Source organism: Megalobrama amblycephala, linkage group LG16 (assembly GCF_018812025.1).
Source record: "Megalobrama amblycephala isolate DHTTF-2021 linkage group LG16, ASM1881202v1, whole genome shotgun sequence".
Taxonomy (NCBI): domain Eukaryota; kingdom Metazoa; phylum Chordata; class Actinopteri; order Cypriniformes; family Xenocyprididae; genus Megalobrama; species Megalobrama amblycephala.
Genome location: NC_063059.1, coordinates 37029834 through 37053605, shown reverse-complemented (window position 1 = coordinate 37053605; position 23772 = coordinate 37029834). Strand labels below are relative to the sequence as shown.

General features: G+C 39.0%; 1 protein-coding gene across 1 annotated transcript; it reads left to right on the top strand.

Moving 5' to 3' along the window:
• Positions 1-816: 816 nt before the first annotated feature.
• spsb4b (splA/ryanodine receptor domain and SOCS box containing 4b) lies at positions 817-23430 on the top strand. The gene is given in 5 exon segments (XM_048160376.1): positions 817-1093; positions 6401-6469; positions 18339-18641; positions 18643-19186; positions 22579-23430. Coding segments are annotated over 3 exon segments (846 nt in total). The 5' UTR covers positions 817-1093; positions 6401-6469; positions 18339-18467; the 3' UTR covers positions 22707-23430.
• The last annotated feature ends 342 nt before the right edge of the window (positions 23431-23772 follow it).

Here is a 23772-nt window from a genome sequence, read left to right as displayed (position 1 = left end):
TCTTCCTGAGTCTCTCCATCAGTGTGGACTCCTGTTTGAACAATGTAAGGCTGAACACCGTTACTGACAATCCTCATTTTGGCTGCTTGAGATTCTCCAGCTTTGTTGTTGAGCAACCGAAACAGGAGCTGTTAAAACTCCGCCCTCTTCTGGAGCAGCAGCTCATTTGCATTTAAAGAGACACACACAAAAACGACGTGTTTTGATCACACCCAAAAAGGGGCAAATTTGACAAGCTATAATAAATGATCTGTGGGGTATTTTGAGCTGAAACTTCACAGACACATTCTGGGGACACCAGAGACATATAATAGCTACATCTTGTGAAAGGGGCAGGTCCCCTTTAAAGAGAAAATATTTGAAATGAGTAATCCAGAAAAATGTACGTCACGTGGATTCAAATTTTTAATTTCTAAATCCCAGAATTCCAGAACACAATTGGATGACGTTGATCTGTTTGAACCCAACAAGTATCTAATCAATGGTTTTACTGATCTGTCAGTTTTATAATGTTCATAATAAAAGTGCATGTATGATACATACACAAATATGTATATTTAATTGCTTCTAACTGAGCAAGTTTGCCAAGTACTGCCTACAATTTAATAGTATTTCATTATTTGTGTATTACATTTAATAGATTACACTTTCATGAAAACAACTGGTTTGTAAAAGCTTGTGCCAAGATTTTGTTGCATCACAGTTTTGTCCACTGGGAAAAACTGCCAGTCTGTGGTGTTTGGAGTGAATCATTTTACGAGTTCAAATGATTCATTTTCTGAAAGCTTCGTTTCCCAGAACTCCTCATACTCTCGTCACGCCCTCGCATCGACGGGGGCCAATCAGCTCGCACTGGCATTGCGTGACGTAACTCAGTAAGTAGCTCGCGGAACAAAAGCCGTCTGCGCGCTCTGTTCCTCCCCGCCGGATGCGACCGACAGACCGCCGAAGCGTTCGTTTCGTTTAGCGTTAAAGTTTGTTTTAATAGATTTCGACGTGGTATATACGCATATTTACAGTGTAGAAGTGTAAATCTCGTGACTGGCGGCGAGTGTTTTTGTCTGCACTGAAGCTGCGAGGGATTCTCGCGAGAGTAAGTAGATGAGCGCGTGGCTGGTTTGTTTGTGTTTGTGCTTTAGATTGTTTCAAAGCAGCTGAAACCGCAGGACCGTATTGGGTCGTATTCTACTTCTGAAACATGTCATACATGTTTTCATACTGAAAATATACAGGCTCTTCAATTGCACCGCATGCCAGCAACATATTTGGCCTTATGCACCTTTAAAACTCATTGTTTCGCTTGCACAGATATGTTTGTGTGTTCAGTAAACATTTAGTTTGGAAAAACATTGTGTCTGTCAGGCAGTGCACATGAAAGAGGATGTTTGTGTGTCATCTTCCATGAGTGTTTATGTGTAAAGGTCACCCAGTGGAAAGAGTTTCAGAGATAATCTAATCATGCTTTTTCCCCTCTCCCTGTGTTTTTATCTAGCACCACAGATTCCGAATATTGTGAAATGCATGAATTAATCACTGGTGAACAGTGGGGGAGACTATTAAAATATCTTTTTATTAAAATGTAGACATATGTCAGCAGTGATTCAGACACTAGATGATGTTATTTCTTAGTGTGGGCCTATATCACTTCTGCAAAGTTATTTCTATTCCCTTTGTCTCAGCCGTCTTTGTTCTTTAAAACCATGCCTGCTTCCCATTACCTATAGAATTTGCATATGTTCGTTATTCATTATGGATTCCTTATTCAACCCTTATGCAAACAAGCACTAAGACAGGTGTGTACCTGTGTGTTTGTTTGAGCTTCAAGTTTGTGTCCTTTAAAGATCGAAGGGTGAGTTTATCAAATAAGGACTTGGCATATGTCAATCAAAATTAGACTGAAGTTAATAACAAGAATGGTTTCAGAAGACAGTTGGAATATAGTCAAAATGGCTGCTTGGTTGTGTTGTTGTTTTGTCTTTTGGTGGTTATTGTTCATATGAACTGTCATTTTAGTTCCAAAAAGGCATAATAACATTCTGATATAATGTTATTATGCAAAATATAAACGAGTCAAAGACATTTAGATGTCTGCATCAATTGAAATTTACAAAAGTGAAGCGAAAGCACATTAAATGAAAGTAAAACGTCTACTTTTAAGGTTTCGAATAAGTTTTGGGAGAATAAAATGTCAAAATGTGGGTGAAATAACGTCCCATTGTCAATCAGTGTAACACTTATATTTATGTAAAAATTGAAACAACATACATATTCTAACCTGTATATATTAAAATATATAAAATAAGTATACTAAGTTTTTTGCATTTTAAATGAGTAAAAAATTCTTGCTAACAAATGGGCAAAAGTTTAAAAATGTAAAAGTACAAGTAATTAGCATTTTGGGTAAAAGTAATTAGTCTTTAATATGGCATATATAGATATTTTTTTGTTGTTGTAAATATCTCTGTCAAGTTTGTTACACTGAATGACATTTTTAGTGGGTGCTTTCTGAAAAGTATAATAATTTTTGCTCAGAAAAAAAACAAAGGGTTAGTTCACCCAAAAAATGAAAATTCTGTCATTAATTACTCACCCTCATGTCGTTTCAAACCCGTTAAATTAAGATATTTTTGATGAAATCCAATGGCTCAGGGAGGCCTCCATTGCCAGCAAGATAATTAACACTTTCAGATGCCCAGAAAGCTACTAAAGACATATTTAAAACAGTTCATGTGACTACAGTGGTTCAACCATAATGTTATGAAGCGATGAGAATACTTTTTGTGCGCCAAAAAAAAACAAAATAACGACTTTGTTCATCAATATCTAGTGATGGACGATTTCAAAACACTGCTTCATGAAGCTTCGAAGCTTTACGAATCTTTTGTTTTGAATCAGTGGTTTGGAGCATTTTTAAAACTGCCAAAGTCACGTGATTTCAGTAAATGAGGCTTTGTTACATCGTAAGTGTTTCGAAGCATTTCGAAATTTCAATGGTTCACGTGACTCTGGCGGTTTGATTCACACTCTGAACCACTGATTTGAAACAAAAGATTCGTAAAACTTCATGAAGCATGTTTTGAAATCGCCCATCACTAGATATTGTTGAATAAAGTTATTTTGTTTTTTTGGCGCACAAAAATATTCTCGTCGCTTCATAATATTAAGGTTGAACTACTGTAGTCACATGAACTGATTTAAATATGTCTTTAGTAGCTTTCTGGGCATTTAAAAGTGTTAATTGTCTTGCTGTCAATACAGGCCTCACTGCACCATCAGATTTCATCAAAAATATCTTAATTTGTGTTCTGAAGATGAATGAAGGTCTTACGGATGTGGAAAGACATGAGGGTGAGTAATTAATGACAGAATTGTCAGAATTGAAAAACAATTCAAAGCTCTGTTACACTTATTGTTTTGATGCTTAAAACCCTTTTCATCTTTGACACATTAATTTGGTTTTTGAGTGAAAAATGACCCGTTTTGACCGGCATTGTAAAATTTATACATCTTTTAAATTCAAACTTTTGGTCACCTGGGCCTGTTAATATTTTTTACAGTTTTCAGATAAATGCAATATTGTGAGTGTTGAAAAATGAACTTTTATTTTGCATTAAGTTGCTGTTGAAGTTTTGACCTTCCACTGAAACAGTCATCTCATGAACAGGCCGAAATGTCGACTCTGTTAACATTGACGTACATTAACGTAGATTCATAAATCTGTTATTTTAATTTTACCAAATTGAACATTACTGCAAAGTGATATAGCATGTTTTTAGCCCATATTTTTAATGAATTGGAATGTTCTGCTTTTTATGATTATTATATGGCTCTTCTCATAAAGAGGCCAAACGTTCATGTTCTCAGCTTCTGCTCTAAGACTTCAGCTCTGTCATTTTCTCCTTTCAGCTGAGGTCACGCTGCTCAGTCATGTTTTCGAGCATGCTCAGAACGGGAGAGGGGGAAGCAGGAAGTCCCAGTACTGTTTCCTCTTCCTCATTCTTTCATCTCGTTCTATTTTCTCCTTTTTATGGCTCATGCAAAGACGTGTACCCTTCGCCGGGGTCAAACGGAGGATGAGGTCCTCACGGAAACACGAACACAAAAAAAACATTCGCGGCTAATGCTTCGGGGGTCTTCATTGACCTGATGCTGAACTCTGTGTGACCTTTGAACTTCATTGTGACTGGCTGTGAATGTCACGCTGGTGGAGTCACTGACCACATGTGGTGCTCTTGCACATAAAATAAAAGTTATTAGTACTGATAATCTTATGTTAAATCAAAACTATGCACAATAACTTTACTCATACCACTTTCTGCAGCTTAAGACACATTCTTATTGTATTAATGACTCATATTTTTATTGAAAAATGAATAACCACCATCATGGGACTCCTTTTTTCCGAAGCATATTGTAGTGGACTTGTTTTTGATTGCATTTAAGCTGTTTTGTTCATGCATTTGGTTTCTAAAATTATTTAATAATTAATAATATTAATCATATTTATTTTTACTTATGGATTGAATGGGATCTGACCCGTCCCAAGTTGTAATCAAACATGGCTCCGATGCTCATCTCTGTTGTTCAGACAGTGTTCGATACCTTTTTAATGTAGGACACTGCAAACATGAATAATGCAGGTGTGACAGATGGAGGCTGTCCTGTACTCAGGCTTGACCAGCTGCCGGTGTGTCCACTAGGATGCGCACGACTGCTCATTCTTACTAGTTGACTAGTTGGTGGGTCAATGTTTACCTTAATGAGGCACAAATGCTGTTTTTGGGAAGGCTATGTACTTTGCTTACTTGGAAAATATTTTGGTAACATTTTATGGTAATACTTTACAATAAGGCTCATTTGTTAACATTAGTTAATATATTAACTAACATGAACTAACCATGAGCAATACATTTGTTACTGTATTTATTAATTTTTATTAATGTTAGTTAATACAAATCCAGCTGTGTGTTCATGTTAGTTCACAGTGCATTAACTAATGTTAACAAATACAACTCTTGATTTTAAAGTGTATTAGTAAATGTTGAAATTAACATTAACTAAGATTAATAAATGCTGTATAAGTATTGTTCATTCTTAGTTCATGTTAACTAATGAACCTTATTGTAAATTATTACCCATTTTATTATACGGTTTGTTGGTTTAATGGTTGTTCAGTGTGTTAATATTAATGCACTTTACTTGGTATTATTATTTAACAATGAGTAATTCCTTTGCAGCATTTATTATACTAATAAACCTACTAATAAGTAGGTTTATGTTAATAATTTCTATATGCACATTATTATGTATATTATGCAGAATGTAAATGAATAAACATTGATTAATAGTATATTTATACATGAACATCAGTACTTTAAAACATTTTTACCAATACATTAATACTAATTGTCCTGGATTAGGGCCAAGCAATAATAAAAAAATAAAACCATCTCGAGATTAAAGTTGTTAAATTTCGAGAAAAAAATCGAATAAAATGTTGAGAATAAAGTCATTAAATTACGAGAAAAAAATCGTTAGATTTCGAGAAAAAAGTCGAGATAAAATGTTGAGAATAAAGTCATTAAATTACGAGAAAAAAGTATAAATTATGAGAACAAATTCGTAATTTAATGACTTTTTTCTCATAATTTAATGAGTTTATTCTCAACATTTTATTTTGACTTTTTTCTCTAAATTTAACGATTTTTTTTCTCGAAATTTAACAACTTTAATCTCAAGATGGTTTTATTTTTTTATTATTGCTTGGCCCTAATCCTCTTCTGTACATATGTGACCCTGGATCACAAAAACAGACATAAGGGTCAATGTTTTTAAATTGAGATATATCTTAAACATATATCATATATATTATGTTTAAAATAAAATAAAAAAGCTGTCTTAAAATATAAGTAAAAATTATATGATCGGTGAGTCATAATAGCATGTTTTTACATTAATTTAACTTTTCAAATTGTAAAGTTATACAAACTTTAACATATCAAGTCAGTTTAATATAATTTAAGTGGAAATGACTTGTACAGCCACGTTAATTGTACTTAAATTTAAGGCAGCAATTTTTTTTTTTTTTTTTTTACTGTGTGTGTGTATATATATATATATATATATATATATATATATATATATATATATATATATATATATATATATATATATATATATATATATAAGACTGTTCTATACTACACCAAACATTAAGATTAAAACCTGTTTCTTCACAAAAAAACGAATCAATTTGTAGAACTCCTACTTTACAATGGACAAAAGATAAGCTTATTTTTCTCTCATGCATGTGTGCTGACTGATGAAATGTTCACTTCCTGGTTCTGCTTGTGCACAGGTAGCATTTTTCCTAACAGAACTCTTCTTTGTCTCTGTGCAGGAGTTCGAGGCCTAATAAAACTCGTCCGGCTGACGTGGATCCTCCTTCAGTCCTGCAGTGATCTGGAAGGTGAGTGTTTGCTCAGTTATTCACACTTACACCACAGTTTATTCCAGTGAATCACTATCGTCATGAGTGAGAGGAGTGTTCTGGATGAACGAGTGTGTGTGCGAGAGAGACAGGGCGACGGCAGCAGCGGAAAGGCGGCTGTGTGTTTGGCCCTCCTGAAGGGAGGAGAGTTACTCTGGAATCGCTCCACTGTGAACTGCTTTACCTCTTTTCATTTCTCTTTCATTTTCTCCCTTTTCTCCTGCTCTATGCTGACACAGGAGAAGCAATGCATGCAGGGTAAGCTCAGACTCTGTTCTCTTGTGTTCGTTGTCTTGTGTTTATTGTGTGGAGTAATGAGATGTTTATATGGGCTTAACAAAATGTCTTTCTTCAAATCGCTTTCATTACTATATAAGCTCATAGTTAGTGATTTGAACAAACTTGTAACACTTAGTGTTGAACTTCAGTGTGTAGCTTATCCTACACTATTTGTGCTCCAGATGAGAATGATTCCTCATATCATGTCTTGTTGATGAGACGTGTGCTGTTACTTCTCTAAGCGATGAGATGTATAAATTTGGACTACTGGTTGAGGGGGGGAAAAAAAGAAAAGAGATACCTGAGCAATATCTATTCTACAGACTTAAGGATTGGGTTGGGCCAATAAGTAACCACACATATCACACTAAAAACTGGGGCTGCACCATTTAGGGAAAAATCTAATTGGAATTTTAATAATTGAAAATGAAAATAAAAATATTATTTTTTTGCTGACACAAATTTAAAAATTTTATTTATTCATTCATTTAAAAATGCTCCATGCTGTTTGTAGGGCTGCACCATTTGGCCAAATATGTTGTGATATATATAAATGTCTCTAAAATACTTATTAAAAAAGAATATTAATAATGATTATTTTAATGATGATCAATTATTAAAATTATTAAATAAAATTGTTATAACAAAATAAGAAATATTACTGTTTTAATTTCACTGTAAAATAAAATGTAGTATTTAAGAAAATAATAATAATAATAAAATTATTAAATAATGTTATTACAATAAGAAATATTTTATATATATATATATAATACGGTAAAAATTCACTGGGAGTATTTAAGAAAATTAATATGATAATAAATTTACTGATATTTGATTTTAAATGTTAGTCACAGTGGAATAAAATGCACAACTCATTTTTTTATGGAATATTGCAGTGTTTGTTATAAATGATTTATAGGTGCACTTTTTTTTTTTTTTTTTTTTTTTTTTTTTTTTTAAATGTGCCCCATAATCTTTAATCAAAGACATTAACTGCGTCTGAAATCGAATACTTCCCTACTATATAGTAGGTAAAAAACAGTACGCTAACAAAGTAGTATGTCCGAATACATACACTGTAAAAAAGAATGGTTGGTTTAACTTAAAAAAGTAAGTTACCTGGTTGCCTTAAAATTGAGTTAATTGAAATGAATACAATTTAATACAATGTTAATTGTGTTCATTAATACAATGGAGATTGGTTTAATCAACAAAAACTCAAAATATTGTTATCTGAACCACGTGAATTAAGTTGATTTTGACAAAAGAAAAAATGTGATAAATCATGAAAATAATTTTTTACAGTGTAGTATTCGAAAAACAGTAGGCAAAGTACCTAGATGATCTACTACTTCTGGTGAGATTCTGAAGTGTGCATTCGATGGACAACACAGTAGAGGATTTATGAATATCAGTGAAGCGACACAACTGACGCAGTAAGTGTCATGACAGTAACAACATTTGTATACGAGCGTATGGGACGCTCAAGGGGGTTCAGGTGTAGTGCACCAAAGATGGGGTGTGTGTGTTTCCGGTAAGAGAAACAGGAGAGGGAATCCCAGTTTAACTCGTTTAATCAAGGAGGTTTGTATATGTTACTTCACACATGTGGTCTATAATAAACAGAAAAGAAATAAGGAAAACAGTTGTAAATATATCAGGAATTGACAAACATTCAGTTATTAAGTAATATTAATTAACATATATAGTTTAACTGCGTGCTGATGATATTAATAATTAAATAAACAATGAAAACAGATCGCATGATCGTTGCGTATGCTCAATATTACAAAGAAATTATGCAATGTCTTCAATTTCAACATTTTCAAAAAAACACTGAACAAACTGGGCGATATGCAACTAGTAAGTGAACATAATATCCATACTTCAATGGAAAAACACTTATTTTCAAGATCAAAGTCCGATATGAAAACACCCTGGTTTCACTTTGTGACGCAGTTTCAAATGCGCTCAATCCACGGGCAAATATCAACATTCAGAACGATAATATCAATCACAAAGTTAGAATACAGTTGAAAACTCACCAGCAATCATTCACGCACAGGAGAAAACATATACAAAGTGGAATAAACAGTCCAGCCAGCCTGATTCATATTCGTGATTTAGCTGCCGATTCTGCACGTCCACGCCCCGAATGAGCTGCGTATATTACATACCACTAGGGGGCGAGTTAGGGCTTTCTCACACAGCCGCCCCCAAATGTGAGTAAGGACATTTGAAATAGTGAGAAACCCTAACTAATTGGCAGGCTCAACAGGGTCATCATCAGAAAGCTTAGGGAGTGGGACTATACGGGATACAGGTCTCACATATGTACGATTGTGTACCTGAACTTCAACTGTTCTGGTACGTCCATCAAGTCCAGGGAAAATATTTGTCACTTTACCTACTGGCCAACATGCACGTGGAAGTTGTGAGTCCACTATCAGTACCACCTGGTCTAGACCAATATCTCCTCCATCTTTACGCCACTTCTGTCTTTCTTGCAGATTCGGGAGGTAGTAATGGATGAACCTAGACCAGAAATGGTCAGCAAGTACCTGGCTATGTTTCCATCTTCTGGTTCCCAAAAGATTACTTGAATCATAGAGAACTTGTGGAAGCGAGGAATCGTGTCGACCCATTAGGAGAATGCTAGGTGTAACTGGGTCTAGATCCGACACGTCTGAGGACACGTATCCCAAAGGCTTGGCATTTAGGAGGCCCTCTACCTCAGTGAGCACAGTACGCAGTACAGTTTCAGTCACTGTTTGATCCTTCAGTACTACCTTTAGGGCCTGCTTTACTGACTTAACTTCCCGTTCCCAAGCTCCCCCGAAATGAGGGGCACCAGGTGGAATAAATTTGAATGAAATCTGTTGTTCTGCGAGTTGTTCCTTTAGTTGAGGCATCATGGCTTCATAGGCTGCTCTCAACTCTTTGTCTCCACCAACAAAGTTGGTACCATTATCGGAAAGAAGCTCAAATGGTTTCCCTCTTCGAGCTATGAATCTGCGGAGAGACATCAAGAATGCATCTGTGTCAAGGCTCTCTAAGAGATCAAGGTGGAGACAACGGGTGGTCAGACATTTGAATACTATTCCCCATCTTTTCTCTGTTCGTCGGCCAATCTTCACTGTGAATGGACCAAAGCAATCCATTCCAGTGGAATAGAATGGGGGTTTGTACAGACGTAGACGTGCTGGTGGGAGGTCGGCCATTTTGGGTATATTAGGCTTGGCACGCCATTTCTGACAGTCCATACACATATATTGATGCTTCTTGATAGCTTCCCTTCCTCGCAGAATCCAGTATCGTCTTCTCAGCTCGGCAAAGACTCTTTCTGGCCCAGGATGTAAAAGGGAGGCATCATAGTCCTTGATCAGAAGCTTGGTTAGGTTGTGTTGCGGATCAAGCACAATGGGATGTATTGCATCCAATTCCATATGCTTAGCATGTCTTAGTCTCCCTCCAACCCTGATAAGTCCACTATCTTTGTCGTACTCGGGGGATAAGGATGCTAATCTGCTGTTGGATGGTAATGGTCGTTCAGAGGCGAGAGCCTTAAACTCCTCAGGAAAGGAATCTTTCTGAGCCTTTTGTAGTAGGAGCTTCTCTGCTGAGATGTAACTGTCTGGATCAGCTGTTGGCTGTATGGAAGATGTAGCCGCCCCATGAAGGGATGTCACTGTAGCCTTTAGTAGCTCAGTCCAGGTACTAAATTGGTCGACATCAGGAAGGGGAATGTCTGAACTAGTGCATATATGCAGGCAAATTGCTGACTTTTTCAACTCTGCCTCTGGTTCAGGTTCATCTGCTGGCAAAGTGGGCCAATATGATTCTTGCTGATGCAGGAAATTTGGTCCATTAATCCATCGACAAGGTGGGGTTAAATCCTTTAACGACTGTCCTCTTGTTATGAAATCAGCAGGGTTGTTCGCTGAATCAACATACCTCCAGGAATCAACATCGGTAAGTGTCTGAATTTCGGCCACCCGTGTCCCGACAAAGACTTTGTATCTGCATGAGTCAGATTTAAGCCACTGGAGGACGGTCGATGAGTCTGACCAGAGAATGACATGATTAATGTCAACAGTTAGTTCAGCTTGAAGGATATTAGCCACCTGCGCGCCGGTAAGTGCCGCACTAAGCTCCAGCCGAGGGATCGTCATTTGCTTACGAGGTGCCACTCGTGAACGGGCTAACACAAATGAGACATGCACATGTCCTTCATTGTTTTCTGTGCGCATGTAGGCCACTGAGCCATAAGCCCTCTCCGATGCATCGCAGAATATATGTAAATCCCGATTAAGGATTTCTCCATGCCCCTCAAATGGAGTGTAACATCTTGGGATTGCGATCTGATTCAAACTTTGAAGCTCTTGTTGCCAGTCTTGCCATCTGGTTAACAGGCTCTCAGATGTGATTGGGTCATCCCACCCAAGATTGTTCTTCCACAAATCCTGGACCAGCACTTTGGCTCGGGTAGTAAATGGAATTAGATAACCCAGGGGGTCATATTGTGATGCCAAAACTCTGTAGACATTACGCAGAGTGGGTTCAAGGCATTCGGATTGACTGGGTTTGTAGCTGAATGAGTCTCTGAGGCAGTTCCATAGTAGCCCAAGTGTACCTTCCAGAAGGTCAGTACTCTTTTGTGATAGCCAGAGTTCACTATTCTGTGATCTTGCTTCAGAGGGAAGATGCTGGATTACCTCGGGTCTGTTGCTGGCCCATTGGCGGAGCTCGAATCCACCTGTGAGCAAAAGTTGCCGTAGGTCATCTACTAATGCTCTAGCTTCAGCAACTGTTTGAAGGCTATGTAGACAGTTGTCTACGTAAAAGGAACTTTTGACTGTTCTGACTAGAGCTGGGTCTACTTGCGGGTGGGTCTGAGCGATTTCCTGGAGTGCATATATGGCACAACATGGACTGCACGTTGTGCCAAATGGCAAGACTTGCCATTCGTAGATCTTAGGCTGTTCTGTCCTCTGCATGTCTCTCCACAGAAAGCGCACGATAGGCTTATCAATTGGCAAGAGGCGAACCTGGTGGAACATGCCTTTCACATCTCCGCTGATGGCGACAGGGTATTCGCGGAACCTCAGCAAGACACCAAGTAAAGACGGACCAAGAACGGGCCCAGGCAGGAGGATGTCATTTAGAGCTTGGCCTTGGTATGAAAAAGAACAGTTGAAAACTATTCTGTCCTTGTGGTTATGCGTCACCATATGGTGAGGGATGTACCATGACTCAGGAGACTGCTCGGCTTCTTGAGTTGATATCTCTGTCACATAGCCAGCTTCTTGCAGTTTCCTCATTTCGGAACAGTAAGACTCAGCTCGCCTAGGGTCTTTAACAAGTTTACGCTCAGTGCTTCGAAGGTTCGCCATTACTGCTTCTTTAGGGGCTTTAAGAAGTTCAGCATTGGGTCGTCTAAGCAAGGGAGTGGCATAACGCATAACTCCGCTGACTTCTACCCTTGTTGTATGTGTCTGGAGAAGAGCAAGGGCATACTGGTCTTGTTTGGAACGAGTGGCTGTCTTCTCATTAACGTACGGCAGAGTATCAATTTGCCAGAGGCGTTCCACGTTCTTTAATAACTCTGTATTCTGTGTGGTTGTGGTTATGTGGAAACACTGTGTGGGGGAAAGAGTGGTTTGACTGAGCCCAATGGGACCTTGGAGGGTCCAACCAAGTCTGGTACAGACAGCAATCGGTCCTTTGGCGGGTCCCATGCACACTGGCTGAACAGGAGTAATCAGGTGAGGCATGTCAGACCCGATGAGCAATAGAGGTTGAGCTCGGTCTATCAAGGGCAATGGCAAGGACCTAATATGCTCATACTTGCGCTGAAGAGCAGATACAGGGTAAGAATGTTCGGAAAGTCTCAAGTTATCTGCGGTGAAAGCATGATGAATCAGGTATTTCCGGCCTGGTTTGTGCAAGGGTGACACATGAAGGGAAACAGTGGCTCCATGCAGATTAACTACGTCCTGATGAACAGTGCGTAGAGTGAGTGTTTCAGGTTCAGTAGGGAGATTCAGCTGGTCTACAGCCTGTGACAGAACAATACTACGCTCTGAACCATCATCCAGCACAGCGTATGTTTCCATGACTTTCTCTTGATTGTGCAGTAAGACCTTGATTATCTTCAACATTACCCTTTGAGATCGGTTGGGCCGGTCTAAATAGACCTGAGGGGTCGGAACATTGACCAACAGCACACTCTTGTGGATCTGTAAGGCTGCATCATGCAGTATGGTCAGATGTAACTCTTTACAATTTGTACAGGTTCTTTTCAGAGTACAACTGTCTGGAGTATGCATTCGCCCACATTTCCAACAGCGCTTCTCTTTGGATATCCACTGTACTATTTGCTCTGTGGTCAGTATCTTGAACTTGGGACAGGCATTAAGGAAGTGGTCTTTAGTGTTACAGTATGGGCAGAAGGGTTGAAACTTAGAAGGGGTCTTAGATTTCATCTGTCCCTGCAAGACTGAATTAGCCTCAGCTGAATACAAGATAGACGTGGATCTCTCTTTTGGGCGAGAAGGTACTGACCTTTGCTGCTCTTTCTTGACAGATCTGGCATTGTCAGCCTGATACAGGGTAGCTGCTTTATTGGAGATGCGCTTCGCCTGTGACTTCATCTGCAGCCATGCAGACAGATCAGGTAATGTATAGGTGCGATCTGTGCCAGTTTGCAGAATGCCTCGGCTGAAACAGTACTCGACGAACCCATCGCGATATGATGGTGGCATCTTGCTTAACAAGCGATCAACATGAGAGCCACAGCGCAGCTCGTATCCATTTGGGCCCTCCAACGTTCTAAGCATCCCTACTAGTGTTTGGATAGATAATGAAAAGGAGTCAAACGCTTCTGCATCACCGAATTTGACTACTGGTGCATTCAGTATGACACCTAATTCGGACTGTACCAGCTGACGAGGTTGGCCATATTTATCCTGGAGTGCTTGTAATGCGGTTGTGTATGGCTTGGGGTCATGCATGTATGCTTTGGCCAACTGGAGAGCGCTAGGAAGTTTTAAGTGACTTAAAAGGACCTGATATTTGTAATGTTCACTCAAATGAGGCTGGTTATTCATTACATTGTCTAAGGCCATCTTCAGTAGTGCAAAGTCACTTTCCCGGCCAGTGTCAAAGTATGGGATAGCTGGCTTGGGGACACCATAAGCTGAGGCAGCTAGCATTTCCAGACCAGGTGGTTGGGCTGGGGAGGGGTACAATGCTGCCTGACTATGAGAGGCGGCAGGTGAGGGAACAGGATATGGTAATGCTGTCCAAAGAGGGCTAGGATTCGTGGTTTGGTAGGACTGAGTATGTACGGGAGCCCCTAACGTCACAGGAACCGTAGGTGGGGCTGTAGGTAGAACACTAACAAAGGGTGTCTGACTATAGGTGACAGAGGTGTCTGAGTAATGGTGCGGTCTGGCCACCGCAGCTGGGTTAAAGAGTAAAGGAGCAGCATAATCTGGCCTAGACATGAAGGTGGGCTGTGCAGTAACTAGCGAAGCCGATGACCTTGTAACTATGCTGGGCTGGGTTACTTCTGCAGCTGAGGTGACAGAAATGAACGGGGGTTCAGCTACTGAAGCAGTAATGTGTGCAGCAGGTAATATAGGGGAAGGCATTACTGATGTCGCAGGTATAAAGTTAACATGGCAAGGGGTAGAATGACTAGGCATTACATGGTCGGATGATTTAAGATCATCGATAGCAGCAACTCTGTGCTGTCGAGCGCTTACCTCAATCAGAGGATCAACAGCATGGCTGGACTGTGAATCAGGAACATTAACATCTTGAGATTCCTGTTTAAGAAGTGCACAAACATATTTAGCAGCCTCAAGCTCAGTTTGAACCTTTTTGAGACGCCGCCGGGTCTCTACCTGCTTAGCGAGCAACTCTCTAGCCTTAGTGGCTTGTTCCTGTCTATACTGCGCTTCTCTAGCCTGAGCATCAAGTCTCTCACACTCTTTATCAACAATGGAATCCTCTTCAATCTGCTGCTGAAGCTCTTCCAAGTCTAGAGTCTTTAGCCTTTCCTCCAACATGGCGGCTTGAAGATCAGAGAGTCCATGTCTGGGAGATCTGCGTTGTGCACTGCGATGGGATCTGGATGAAGTACTGGAAACCGTGCCAGAAGAAACAGATCTAGACGCATGTCTTGATGGTCTGGATGGTCTCTGCGAAGACGAATCAGCAGGAGGTGGCTCTGGATGTAGGTTTGGTGGGAGCTGGACATCATAATCGGCCCAGATGGACAGGAAGGTGTCTCTCTCTTGGAGGACGAGGTCGAACAACAGGTTCATTTGCACTGGGAGTTGCACTGGGAGTTTCAGGATCCATCTTGATACATGCACTCCGGCTCGAAGGACCATATACGAGCGTATGGGACGCTCAAGGGGGTTCAGGTGTAGTGCACCAAAGATGGGGTGTGTGTGTTTCCGGTAAGAGAAACAGGAGAGGGAATCCCAGTTTAACTCGTTTAATCAAGGAGGTTTGTATATGTTACTTCACACATGTGGTCTATAATAAACAGAAAAGAAATAAGGAAAACAGTTGTAAATATATCAGGAATTGACAAACATTCAGTTATTAAGTAATATTAATTAACATATACATAGTTTAACTGCGTGCTGATTGATATTAATAATTAAATAAACAATGAAAACAGATCGCATGATCGTTGCGTATGCTCAATATTACAAAGAAATTATGCAATGTCTTCAATTTCAACATTTTCAAAAAAACACTGAACAAACTGGGCGATATGCAACTAGTAAGTGAACATAATATCCATACTTCAATGGAAAAACACTTATTTTCAAGATCAAAGTCCGATATGAAAACACCCTGGTTTCACTTTGTGACGCAGTTTCAAATGCGCTCAATCCACGGGCAAATATCAACATTCAGAACGATAATATCAATCACAAAGTTAGAATACAGTTGAAAACTCACCAGCAATCATTCACGCACAGGAGAAAACATATACAAAGTGGAATAAACAGTCCAGCCAGCCTGATTCATATTCGTGATTTAGCTGCCGATTCTGCACGTCCACGCCCCGAATGAGCTGCGTATATTACATACCACTAGGGGGCGAGTTAGGGCTTTCTCACAATTTGAATATTTCATACTACCTATATTCATACTATATAGAACATACTTTTTAATGGTCACTAAGTAAGTTAAAATTCAAATGTAGTACCTATTCAGTATGTGATTTCAGGTGCACCGATTAACTTTTCCTCACCCTCGCAAAGACATCTCATCTCTTTAGCGCTCCATTTATAAGCATGCATGATTAGTATTCTGCATTCTACAAGTTTCTTTTCCTAGCATTTTTTCATTTTCTTTTTTTGTTTCATCTTGCCATCTTGGTTTATTAAGGTGTAGGCGTCTTTGTTTGGCTTAGACCGGTCGAGTTCAGTTCCTGTGAATTGTTTGGCTCTTGGGATGCTCCGTTCAGGAACAGGAGCAGCTGGAAGAATAAGTCGTGCTCTACATGTGAGGGCGTTTATGGGAAATATGCACACCCCGTGGACTAGTGATAAATGTGGCTTTGTAGAAAATTAGTTACTGGATTAGGTTTTGGACATTGCAAGTTTTCTTTGAAGTCTGTGACTCTCAAGAAAATGGGCTGTTGCTGCTTTCATCGTAACTCAAGAGGGAATATTCACCTCCAATCCACGTGCTCTTGTGAAAGCGTGGCCTTCTCAGGCTCAAAACAGATTCTGTCAGTTTCCCGGTGGAGTGTGAGAGCAATCGGCTCCTTCAGATGGTGTGAAAACTCATCTCACAGTCTGGAGAAGTGTCTCTTTAGTGAAGTGCCTACTGCTTCACTTCACTTTTACTTTTACTTTAGCCTCTTCCTGATTTAAGCTTACGACCATACTGGTCAGAAGTACATTTTTAGCTAAATATTTAATTAAATGTACTTTTCAGATCTGTTATACTGTATATTTATGCATACATGTATACATATATACACACATACACACACAATGCATAAATATACAGTATATATAATATTAGATTTATTGTACACTTACTCATTCAGGTTTAATGCCATACCCTTATTAAAGGGATAGTTCACCCAAAAATGAAAATTTTATGTTTATCTGCTACCTCCAGTGCATCGAAGATGTAGGTGACTTTGTTTCTTCATAGAACACAAATGATGATTTTTACTTCAACCGTTGTGGTCTGTCAGTCAAATAATGGGAGTGAATGGGAATCGGAACAATAAGATCGAAAAAACGTGCATGACAAATCCAAATACCCTGCAGTTCGTGACACATATGTCCTGGCTCTGACAACGGCAGTAACATCTCGCGCATATACTTCAATGAGTGCTAGACACACTGCCGTTGTCAGAGCGCATCAGACCTCATAGCGAGTGTGAACGCAGTTGGACATTGTGGTGTATTAGAGGTAAAAAATTATATAAATACTGTTCGGTTTCTTGCACAAACCGATCGTTTCGTGTCTAAGGACATCAATGTGTCGTCACGAGCCGCAGGGTTTATTTGAATTTGTCTTTGCACGTTTTTTGACTCTTATTGTTCAGTTCCCTTACTCCCATTATAAGACTGACAGACAGCAGCGGTTGCAGTAAAAATCATATTTGTGTTCTATGAAGAAACAAAGTCACCTACATCTTGGATGCCCTGGGGGTAACAGATAAACATAAAATTTTCATTTTTGGGTGAACTATCCCTTTAAGTTTATTCAATAAGCCTCATCTTTTTTTTTAATGAAAAATATAGATAATAGAAATTATATTATATGATAGCTGAGCTACTGTTCAAAGCTTGGTCAGTAAGATTTTCATTTTTTTTTTTTTTTTAATAATACTTCTATTCAACAATGATGCACTAAATTTATCAAAATTGGCAGTAAAGATATTTATAATGTTACAAGAAGGTTTAAGTTCTTTTGAACTTTCTATTCATCAAAGAATCCTGTAAATGTATCACCATTTCCATAAATATGTGAAGCAGCACATCTGTTTTCAACATTAATAATAATCAGAAATGTTTCTTAAACAGAAAATCAGCATATTAGAATGATTTCTGAAGGATCATGTGACACTGAAGACTGGAGTAACGATGCTGAAAATTCATCTTTGATCACAGAAATAAATTAAATTTCAAAATATATTCAAATAGAAAAGTTATTTTAAATTGTAGTAATATTTCAATAGATTTTACAGTTTCTGATACGTAGAGAATTCTTTTAAAAACTGTATATTTTGAAAATATTGTATTCAAAAGAAGAACTTTTAATTTGTAAAATATGGGAGAGCTTGTCCTTGTCTTTTGGCTTTTTTCTTATTCCTTTTTTGTGCAAATTAGTGAAAAATGAGCCCATGTTGTTAACTGACGTGTCAGGAATAATGATGACGATGTTGTGCGTATGAGTTCAGGAGAGAACAACCTTGTAATTGACACAGTCTGCAATTAGTGCAGAAACATTAAAAATAATGTCTTTAAATGTCACTGCAAGCATCCTTACTCTCTTGCATTTTGCTCTACAGTGCCGCCCACTCTGTTCTGGAGGAATTCTTGGGACAGTGTCATCTCTTCTGATTGGCTGACGCTTTCCGGTCCATCCTGCTCATGAGGTAACCCCGGCTGTCATTGTTGATGCCCGTGGCTGGGCCGTGATGGGGCAGAGGGTGTCGGGTGTGGTGAAATCCGCAGATGAGCCGGATACGGGCGATCTGGCGTATCCGCCAGTGTGCGCGTCGCTCCGTAGTCGCGGCGTCCCCTTACCTGTTCGTCTAGAGCTGCTGTTGGACATGCCTCCGGCGGGACCGGAAACCCAGCTGCAGCACTCCGTGGAACCCGGACGACCGCTCGCTGAACCTCTTCATCAAAGACGACGACCGGCTCACGTTCCACCGCCACCCGGTGGCCCAAAGCACGGACTGTGTGAGGGGAAAAGTCGGCTTCACCCGTGGCTTGCACGCATGGACTTTGCGATGGCCCGTGCGGCAGCGCGGGACGCACGCCGTGGTCGGGGTCGCAACATCTTTGGCTCCGTTGAGAGCCGTCGGATATTCCGCCCTAGTTGGCAGCGATGCCGAATCCTGGGGTTGGGACTTGGGACGAGGCCGACTGTACCACGACAGGAAGAGTCAGACCGGCCCAGCGCCGTCGTACCCAGAGTTTATTGAAGAGGAGGATGAGGAAGGGACGTTCTCGGTGCCTGAAGAGGTTCTGGTGGTGCTGGACATGGACGAAGGCACACTCGGATTCTGTGCTGACGGGAACTACTTGGGTGTGGCGTTTCGTGGACTGAAAGGGAAGAGGTTGTACCCGATCGTCAGCGCCGTGTGGGGTCACTGTGAAGTCAGCATGACCTACGTCAACGGATTAGACCGTATGTATAATTTTCAGGTTTTGCTACTTCTGTTTTTCTTCCTTTCCCATATTTCCCATCATCCCATTTCCATAGGCAGTGCATGCTAATTTGAAGCAAGCTCTTTAGATTTAAAGGGGCTATATGTAAGAAGTTCCATGTATTAATCCCTTTTTTTTATTGCCAATGTGTGAACAGCTTGTAACGAAACTTAAAATGAGGCCTTCCCTGAATCCTTAGGTTGTCTATGAAAGCCTGTAGACTGATTTTTATGTGAAGGACTCGGGATGTTTTTACTGGGAAAATCAAGAGGATGTGACATTTACTAGACTCAAATATACTTTATAAACAAACTATCATAACAGTGTAATTTTAATCGCCTCATCTGTTAACATGATGTCAGAGAATCTCAGAGCTGGTGCAAACATATCCCCATCGCTACTGATCAGATGCTTTTTTTAACTGCTGCTTTCTCACCGCTGACTTTGTTTTTTTTGGTTATTGACAAAAAAGCGTGCAGCACATATTTACATGTTAATCTAAACGTCGCTTTCAGCAGAGTTAATGATGTTGATATGTTTAACAGTATTTCGCTGTAAGTATAACGGGGCATTGAATCACATTCAGTCGATGGGAGCACGGGCACAAGCAACAAGTTGCTGGCTGCAGTTCACTTAATGGCCACTGGTGTCGCTAATATCAAGGGTTTCTGAATTCTACATATAGCCCTTTTAAAGGATTAGTTCACTTTGAAATGAAAATTACCCCAAGATTTACTCTCCCTCAAGCCATCCTAGGTGTATATGACTTTCTTCTTTCTTTCTGAGAAATATTAATAAATATCGTGACGCATCCAAGCTTTATAATGGCAGTGAATGGGGGTCACTAGTACGAGCTGAAGAAAGTGTCTCCATCCACATCCATCCATCATAAATATGTGCTCCACACGGCTCCAGGGGTTAATAAAGGCCTTCTGAAGTGAAATGATGCATTTGTGTTAAAAAAAAAAAAAATCCATGTTTAAAACAAGTTATGAAGTCAAATATTGAGCTTCCGCCAGACCACCTTTTGTATTCAAGTTAGTCTAAAGCTAAAGAAACAGTCTGTGTCCATTGTACACTATGCAATATTTTCTGTAAAAACTGATTTGAAAGCTCAAATCTGCACTGTCTCTGACTTTAATTCAGACTGTAAATCACAAATCTGGGCAGAAGGCGTGTGGTGTATTTCAGCCTTTAGCTGAGGTGCTGTTGCTTCATGATGCGAGTAATTGCGCAACCACTCATAGTAACTGGGAACAACATGTTTACGTGCAGCTCATCTAGTGCTTTTTTTGTAATGGCAGATTTGAAAAATTATGTACCTATGAAATTATTCCCATATTGTTGGTGTGACGCACATGAGCATGTTTCCAAACATTTGTTTCTGAAGATTGCTATTTAATGGGCATTGCAACACCGACCATGAATTTACAAAAGGATTAAAGAAACGTTTAAAGAGGCCATATCCTACATTTAGTTGCATTAGTATTTATTTCCCTCCTAAAGCCTACTTCCAGATGATCTAAATATAAATGAATATGCAAGTCACACTTAATGAATAAATAATGCCTGTGATCAATTTCATACATTTTAGCAGATGCTGTGCTGCATGATCTTTTCTCTTCACTAACATCAATTTTCTTTAACATTTTTGCTTGTATCTTTAAATCAGTGGGTGTTTTGGTGATTTTTAGTGGATGTTCAATACCATTAAAAAATTTGGGGTCGGTAAGGTTTTTAATGTATTTGAAGAAGTCTCTTCTGCTCACCAAGGCTGCATTTATCTGATCAAAATACTGTGAAAACAGTAATATTGTGAAATATTTTTACAATTTGAAAGAACTGATTTCTGTTTGAATATATGTTAAAATGTAATTTCTGTGATCAAAGCTGAATTTTCAGCATCATTAGCGTTTCAGTGTCACATGATCCTTCAGAAATCATTCTATGATGATGATTTGCTGCTCAAACATTTCTATTTTTGTACAAATCGTGATTTTTTTTTTTTTTTTTTTTTTTTTTTTTTTCCAGAATTCTTTGATGAATAGAAAGTTCTTAAGAACAGCATTTAATTTAAATCTTTAAATCTTTTGTACCATTATAAATGCCTTTACTGTCACTTTTGATAAATATAATGCATCCTTGCTAAATAAAAGTACTAATTTCTCTAAAATAAATTACTGATCCCAAACTTTTGAATGGTAAGTCTACTAATGTCCCACAACACTTTCATCTTCAGTCGTATATGTCTGTAGTTTAATCATTTATAAATAAATTGTGGATCAAATTAAATTGCAAAGATGTTTTACAAAAATTCCCACTTAGGGATGCACATTTTGCACATTATGAACATTTTGGCAGATATCGATAATTCTTTATATTTAAAAGCCGATAACCGATATATATGGCTGATAAATCTAAATCCAAATTTTTATATAATTTGAGAGCCTGATTACAAAATCAAAAGTCTCTCCATTAAAAGCCATGCCCAAAGCCCACAATTATAATGTTCTCATTATAATTTTATGTAGTAAATATGATTTTGCACTTAAAGGATTAGTTCACTTTCAAATACAATTTTCCTGATAATTTACTCACCCCCATGTCATCCAAGATGTCCATGTCCTTCTTTCTTCAGTCCGAAAAGAAATTAAGGTTTTTGATGAAAACATTTCAGGATTATTCTCTTTGTAGTGGACTTCAAGTGGAGCTCCAAACGGTTGAAGGTCAAAATTACAGTTTCAGTGCAGATTCAAAGGGCTTTAAATGATACCAAGACGAGGAATAAGGGTCTTATCTAGAGAAACGATCTGTCATTTTCGAAAAAAATGTAAATCTTTATGTAAACAAATGATCGCCTTCCAAGTGGTTCCGCCAAAACCGCACTTTCGTATTCTTCAAAAAGCTTAGGCTGTATGTCCTACGCCTTCCCCATTCTACTTGCGGAAAAAAAACGGAACTGGTGCTGCGTTCGTTCCGTAAGTTGAATAGGGAAGCCGTAGGTGGTTTTGGTTACATTTAGTTACAGTTTACAAATGATCCATTATTTATCGGCTTTAATATATTGGCCAAATTTTCTTATCGGGCCGATAATGATAACATTAAAAATGAACATATATCGGCCAATACCGATATTGTGGCCGATATATCGTGCGTCCCTAATTCCCACCTTTTTCTATTATTTTCTATTATTCTATATATAAATCTTGTGAATGTCTTTTTTTTTTTTTTTTTATGGTTCTTTTGCTGTTTGTAGTGTCACAACCATGAATCCTTCAGCTTATCTAGAATCAATGTTGAAGTCCTGACGAGTGTTTTTCACATGATTGGATGAGGTCTTTGACCCTAACTGACCTCTGCTCTGTCCCGCAGCTGAACCCCTGCCACTGATGGAGCTGTGCAGGAGGGCGGCGCGACAGGCTCTGGGTCGCCACCGAATCCATCACATCCAGTCTCTTCCACTGCCACAGACGCTCAAGAACTACCTGCAGTACCAATGAGACACACACAGCCAAAAAACCCACCTGCGGTCACTGGACACGTGCTCGGAAATGATCTGCGCTGCTGGTGACCTCAGGACTGTAGAAGCTTTGTGCTGTGCACAGATGTTATTCGAGTGTCGTAAGGACAGACGCTACAGAATTGAGCAGCCAGACGACAAGTATCTCATTTTTATACATGATTATGAGGTGATTGTAACAATAAGGTGTTTGTGTTTGAGAATGACTCATGTCTTCCATAATTTTCTTAAGAGCTGATGATTTAGATTTCTCTTCACTTTTATCTCAAAACTAAGGGTCTAGTTTTCTGGACATAAATCCAGCATGATTTTAAAATTGTATTTGACTAATGCATTTTATTCCCGATAACAAGTCCTTATTGTTTCAGCAGTCTTCACTAATACACATCCTCAGTGCCTGAGATCTTTTAAAAGCTTTTCTGTTCGTGTTTGTTTGTTTGTTCCCAAGCTGTAATCATGACGAAGCTGATTAAATCGGTTTTCAGATGTTTTGGCGTATAAACGCGAGTATGCGGCTATAAAATGTGCCGCGGCGTCTGTGAAGCAGATTTTTACAGATATGATTTTTATATGAAATTGATGTCTGCCAAAGCAATTTGTGCTTTGTGGGCCTCCGGGTGGCAGTGGAAAACCTGCAAGACGACAGACACGACTTTGTTATTTTGTGACTTTTGAAATGTGAATAAAAATAAAACTCAAACGCAGTCTGTTCCTCTTTCATTGCTGTATTCTCACTTGCTTTAAAAATTTTCATTTCAATTTTCATTTCAATTCTGATGTGGCAAGATTTTTGTAAGCCTGTTTTCAGGCATGTCAATCCTGAAAACAGCATTGACATTGAGTTTTAGCTGAACATACTGATTTATTCATATTTTTCTACCTAATCCATTTTCAGTTTTATAGTTTGCAGAATAATGGTGCCACCTTGTGGGTCTCTGAAGTATGTATAAGATGACCGGGAAGGTCGTTTTGTTTGGTCTTGGCCACAACAGTATAGGGAACTTGTCCCTTCTCGGTTACCGTACATGTCTCACGCAGTTTTTTTT